Raw genomic sequence first — 6,435 nt, forward strand, 5'->3', positions numbered from 1 at the left:
TATGCAAATTTATATTTTTGTAAATAAAATTAAAAATACATATAAATATTCGTATTTTATCATAAATTGTATTTTATTTTGAATACTTTACATTTCTTTACATATTAGAAAAATTCTCATAAATGCACAAACACCTGCAGTCTAGTTATGATTGTATTCTATTAAACTAACAATAGGAGTTTAATATCGTTGATAAATTACTTACATATAAGTTTAATCTGATGCTGCGGGCTGTTGCTTGCCAGTTGATTCATCGTCGGCGCGGGTCCTGATTGTTTACCTTTATTTCCCATTATATTATCAAGATCTATGTTTAATCCCGAAGCAGCCCATGTCGAACCAATTTGCGTAGACGTATTACTTGATATTTGATTTTTCGAGTTAATAGACGTGGGTATAAGGAGATTTGTAACCGGCGCTAATCCACTCGTCCCTAAATCGTAATAGTTTTCTTTTTAATATCATCCTTTCCAAATCAGGTGTTATTCTCATATTGTATGTATTGTAAGTAATTCATTAGAACATGAAAAAGATCAAATTTGAATGAAATTAAATCTGGGAGGTACTGGGATAAAATGTAGAAACTATGAATGAGATTTATAATGGAAGATTAGAGTCACGTGCTGGAGAAACGTGTAGTACAGATGGAAGAGAGAAACAAAGAGGAGTAGGTGATATACTGGAGCGAAGTTAAAGGATAGATTAAGGTAGATTAAGACAGTATAAAGTTGAATAAGATTACATCCCGAAAGGAAACTAATTAATAAACATATATAAAATTAGAAGCTATCATTGAATTATGTTTTAACTTCTGTTTATTTGACGTATGAAATATGCTTGTAGTACTTAAATTTGATAAATGATACATGTAACAAAAATTGTACTTTCAGTAGGCAACGAATGAATTAAAACTCTACGAAAAGGTATAAAGTCCTACACAATTAAAAGCATTTAGACTGGCACGTCTCCGTAATGGAAAAATGATCGCTTTGTCAACATTCTGTTGGTAATTATGTATCGAACACTAACGAGCCTATAATGGAATCGATTAGAGACACCACTTTAGCAGCTAGATTTCTACACTCTTTGTCTTGATCCCCGGTGATTACATTTTGAAACAAACCTAACAGCCACAATCTTATTTCGATAATAGATTCGAATAGCTCGCTTTTAATAGAATCGTTAGGCACCGCGACTAGCACGGCTGCAACATTTTCTATCACCGCCATCCTAACTTTTGCCTCGTCGTGATACCTCAAAGCCCATAACATCTCCAATACTTCTTTGCCCATTTTCGAAACGGACACGCAATTCTCAGCCGCTACCATTATAGTGGACACGGTTTTCAAAAATCGAATCAGTAAAATGTTCTGTTGATCCGTGTAAACTTGTAACCCGCTATACAAACAAGTGCCCTGTTTACCAAAACCATACAGCAACGGATAGAAAAACGAGGTTGCAAAATTGGCGAATTTATTCTCGTACGTTTTAGGAAGCTTCGTACTATGCGCAAACCTTCTCGTATTCGACTCGATCCTCTTATCGACGATTTCACGCCAATCTTCGACCTGATCATTGACCGGTGCTTCGAAATCATAAACATCATCGGTATTTAGAACCGTGTACCGTTTCGTGTTATCAGTGTCGATGAAAAGCGATACTTTGCCCGTAGCTGCTCTCTTCCTATGATCAGTCCTCGCCACCTCGACAACATCTCGCTTATCTTGACGAACCGGGATAGACGACAATCTTCTCGCAGACTCCGCTAACACGTCGAGAAAGAATGATCTCTCGCCCACGGAATATTTATCGATTTCCAAGTAGAACTGTTTGCATAAAAACTCGACGCATTCTTTGGGGTAAATCGTCGTTATGGCCACGCAAGATCTGAATTTTAATTCATCGAAATTCTCCACGTAACAAGTTTCCCTGAGAGTAATAAGAATCTCTAATAATTCAACAGCGAACGACACATCGTCGCTGGGTAATTGAGATAATATCAGCTGCTCGGAGGCCTTCAACGACTCCGAGAAGATATTCGGATCCGTGCAAGTATTTTCGTTTACCAAATTGTCGCGGAAATCTCGCAGATAGGACGGTCGGTATTTCTCGTTTTCCTTCGTGTCGTGAGACATATCGTACGGTTCCAAATCATCGTCACTGTCCAATTCCGAGCCACTCTCATTCCCACCGACGTTATCTCTCGACATCTGTTTATCTCGAGTGATTAATTTATCCGAATCGGCGACTCCTGAAATTCTCTCGTTTTTATCATCATTTACCTCCAAGTTTATTTCTTGTAAAATGTTGCATTCGACGCCCAGTTCGTAGAGTTTCTTATCGGCCAGCGAATTGAACTCAATATTTCCTATAATTAATTCTTCACCCTCTTCTTTCTCCGATTCTGCCTTCCTATTTGATAAATCGAAACCTTTCAAACAGTGGACTAAATCTTGTACGTCGTTGGGCATACCGTCGTATTCGAAGGACAATTTTGGCGCATCCGGTTCAGACGTTTCCGTAGAAATTTCGCCGACGCACATTCCTATCGCTCTTAAAATGATATGCGTAGATTCTAAATGAGTAAACACACCGGAGAATACTAATCTTTGAATATTATCCTTCTCACCTTTGTTCAAGTGAATTCTTGATCTTCTTAGACTAAGAATTATCAATTTCGTCACATATTTATGTTGTTCCACTCCGGTATGATTTAAAGCACTTTTATCACTCCAAACATGTAAAAGTTTTACTAGCAATTCGATCAGAATTCGATTCTCTGGTAAAAACTGTTCCAAATATGAGACCAAATTTATTACTACATTATCGTCGTTGTAATAACACATTAGAGGAATTTTCGTAGTCAATGTGTATTCCCAATTTGAATTTGAGATCGCGTCGCCAAGAATTGGGTGAATTGTAGAATTCACGTTTTGATGTTTAAGAAATAGTACAGCTATCGGTTCTATGCTCGGCGTGTCCAGCGCTTTAAGTATATTCTGAATTAATTCTCTTTCATTATTTTTATTCTCCGACGCCCATTCCCCAAGAATATTAGCAAAAGGTAGAAAATTCTCTGAATTTGTAATTTTCATCAATTTACTAATTAGAGTCGATAGGAATTTTAATTCTATTTTAACGCCGTAACGAGAACTGGTGTTGAGGAAAGATATCGCTCGAGCAACGTGAAAACTTATCATTTTGAAATACGTTCGAGGTAGGAAACAATCGAACGTTTTGCTTTTTAATTTATTCGCTACTCGATTCGGTAACGAGACTAAATTTTGTATCGTGTCTCGCGTGACTTCGTTGAATTCTTCGTTTTCGATGGTATTCCGAGTCCGATGTTTACAGGCGTCTGTTATTGCGGCGAACAAAGAATCGCTTTTCATCAACTCCTGCAAAATCATTGAAATGGAAAGAATTTTTGTCTCGTCGTCAGTTTCCTTCAGAGCGAAGGACAAGGCGATTAAAGTCTCGGCTAATATTGGTAAAGTGGCACCGTCGATAATCATCAAGTCTCTGATTGTCTTATCTAAACGGCCTTCTCTTAACGGCCAATTATGTTCGAACTTATCGATAACTTCTTCTAAAATTTTCCCATGCAATAGAGGATCGATTTCCGTGTCGAAATCGAGGCCGCAGAATTTCTGCGGTGTAACCGGGCCGGGTAAAAATTCGGCATATTCGGAGATACACGATTTCAGCTTTTCCAAACTACCCTGACTTTTGATAGAACCCATCGAACACAATTCTTCCAAGACTCGTGTTGCGGTACGTTTCGAAAGATTTTCAGCTGAAGTTTCCATCTTGGTTGCTGCAAGGAAAATCTTTTTTGGGGGCATTACACTATCTTCGACCATGTTCTCAATATTAAGTAAATAACAGAAACGCACAGACGAACACTGAGAATTCATGCTTTCTTTAAAAAATTAGGCCAAATGTAACAAGCAATAAACAGAAATTAAATAAATGTAACAAGCAATAAACAGAAATTAAATAAAAATAGCTACAACTTCGATTCATAATTTAGGAATATTATAGACGTCCCAATTTCTGCTCACTGTCATAATTTCAACTGACTTAAGATTACGTTAAAAAATTATAGAAATTAAAATAAATTGCGAAGGAAGTATTGCCATTAGATTCTTATGTGACGAACTGTATATTGTATCAGAATATACGCTTACCTCCAGGGCTAGTCGCCGCAGGCATTGAACTCATGTTCATAAATAGATTAGAATTGTTGGTATTGCTTATTCGCCTCTCCGCATTTAAGCTATCTAAGTCTGATAGAAGGTCCGTGTTCGAAGGAGCTGGAAAAATACATTAACTCTTATTAAACCTAATCCAAAAACTGAGAATTAAAAGATTCTAATTAAAAGAAGACTGCCGATTTTTATGTAAAGTAAAATATTTACTACTTTAAAAAATGTGTTTAATATTTAAATATTGCACTCTGCTCTCGATACTTTTTACATTTGCATGCAGTGTTTATCTTTTGCATATTCAGCTGTCTCATAAATGCATAAAATTTGCAGTCTAATTATTAGAAAACTGAATATAATTTACCTATGTTGTTGTTTAACACCTGCTGGTTCGAAAGCGGTTGCGATTGGAAAGTGTCGAACAGATTTCCACCCACGTTCGAATTCTGTGTATTCAAATGGGCGATTGGTGCGAAGGAAGGCGAGTTCACCGTTTGGCTATTATTTACAATATCCTGCATGGAATTATTAACATTTGGTATTGTCGCTCCCATTAAATTAATTTGCGCTTGCGGCAGTTGCGGCTGCACCGTTGGAGGATTAGATATCGTCACCGAGGAATTGAACGCAGACGTGAAATCGGCGAACTCGTCGTTGCTGTTCTTCGTTTTCACGGTAGAACTGCCGAACGCGCTAGTGAAATCCCCGAATTCAGTGTTGGCGATTTGAGTTTGCACGTTAGGTTGAGTATTCGCTCTTGGATTGAAATCGTCGTCCTCGTCGACGATGGATTTCGCGTTATTTTCGTTTTGAGAATCGAAAATGTCGTGCAAAATGTCGTTTTTATTCATCTTATTTTCGGACACGACGTTAGTTTGCGATGCAGTTACACCGTTGTTCATCTGTTCTCTTCCATAATTGGCAGCGGCTCCTAAATCTACCTTCTTAATTGTCCTAGTCGTCCGCGCCGGCGATGGATTTGTGCAAGCTGTAGGCGTGGTAGTTTTATTGACTCGATCTATACTCTCCATTGTATCTCTGTATTCCCTGCCTCCTCTCCTCGGACTCGGATGAACATCGTTATCGGAATCTTCTCTCTCGCCGTCGTCGCTATTATTCGTATCCTCGAAACCTTTCCCTCTACTCTCCCGATCCCATTCGTTGTAATTGTCCGCGTTACTTGGATTATTCTTGTCCCATTTCAGCCTCTCCGACCACCTGTCTCCGCCACCGAATCTCATGCCCATCGCTTCGCTCGACAAGCCCACGTATTTATCTTTATTCTTCTTAGCCTTCTTCCTTTCATCTCGTAACTTGTCATCGTCTTGTATGAAATCGATCAACTCTCGTACTTTGTGCCTGATATTTATTCCTTGATCCTTTCCAAATTCGTCGATGCAGGTGTAATTTTCTAACGACCGAAGGTCGTAAATGTGTTCCCTAGACGACGTGACCACTCGTTCCGAACCATTGCGAACTAGATAATTTAACAGTAGAAGAGACTGAAAGTAACAAAAGTATTTATGTATTCGTTAACCAAATTAAAAGATGAAGCGTCTACGTATGCATGTTTATAATGAGACTGCTTTACCTTATAAGTTCGACGCCAGTTCCGTTTATTTTCTTGCAACATCCTTTTCCACAACATGGACATTACCTCGGGAAATTGCTCGTACGTGAATGTAGCCTGAGCCAGTTCTTGCATCATCGCCCCTGAAGTAATACGTACGATACAATTAATTTCGCCATACCTCGATCTTCAGCGAGGGATAAGATTACAAAAAAAAATATCAGGTAGCTGCGACGTTACGGTGAAATAAGTTAAATCAATATACGTTGCTCAACAAAATTATGGCACCACGAAATTTCTGTCGAAAATTGCCCGAGTTTAGGAGATGATTACTACTATCTGTAACATCATAAGGACACGCTGAGTAATTATCTTCCAATCTTGGCTTTCTCAATACAAATTTCGTGATGCCATAATTTTTTTTTTAAGTAATATATAATTCTTAGACTGTGGATTTCATGCTTTTAGAGGAAAATTGTATCTGCTGAAAATATACGATATTCATTCAATACCTAAAAGTGCATTGAATATCAAAATAGAAATGCATATAATTGTTTTTAAAAGATATGAGATTCTTAAATTGATCGCATTTTTTAAATTGCCATTGTAAACATTTTATTTTGAATAAAAACCCGCAATCAACAAATAACTATCATA

At 37.7% G+C, this 6,435-nt stretch overlaps 1 protein-coding gene across 1 annotated transcript in view; it reads right to left on the minus strand.

The window, feature by feature from the left end:
* Positions 1 to 774: 774 nt before the first annotated feature.
* The window catches only part of lqfR (clathrin interactor lqfR), a 12,141-nt gene continuing 6,480 nt past the window's right edge, over positions 775 to 6,435 (minus strand). Inside the window, exons 3-6 of the mRNA XM_018034773.2 lie at positions 5,800 to 5,921; positions 4,573 to 5,710; positions 4,191 to 4,316; positions 775 to 3,817 (exon numbers count right to left, since the gene is read on the minus strand). Of these exons, the coding sequence (XP_017890262.1) occupies positions 1,011 to 3,817; positions 4,191 to 4,316; positions 4,573 to 5,710; positions 5,800 to 5,921 (4,193 nt within the window). The 3' untranslated portion in view covers positions 775 to 1,010. The remainder of the gene's footprint in view (positions 3,818 to 4,190; positions 4,317 to 4,572; positions 5,711 to 5,799; positions 5,922 to 6,435) is intronic.

Source organism: Ceratina calcarata, unplaced genomic scaffold, assembly GCF_001652005.2.
Source record: "Ceratina calcarata isolate Rehan_Ccalc_2016 unplaced genomic scaffold, ASM165200v1 scaffold804, whole genome shotgun sequence".
In the NCBI taxonomy this organism is placed as follows: Eukaryota; Metazoa; Arthropoda; class Insecta; order Hymenoptera; family Apidae; genus Ceratina; species Ceratina calcarata.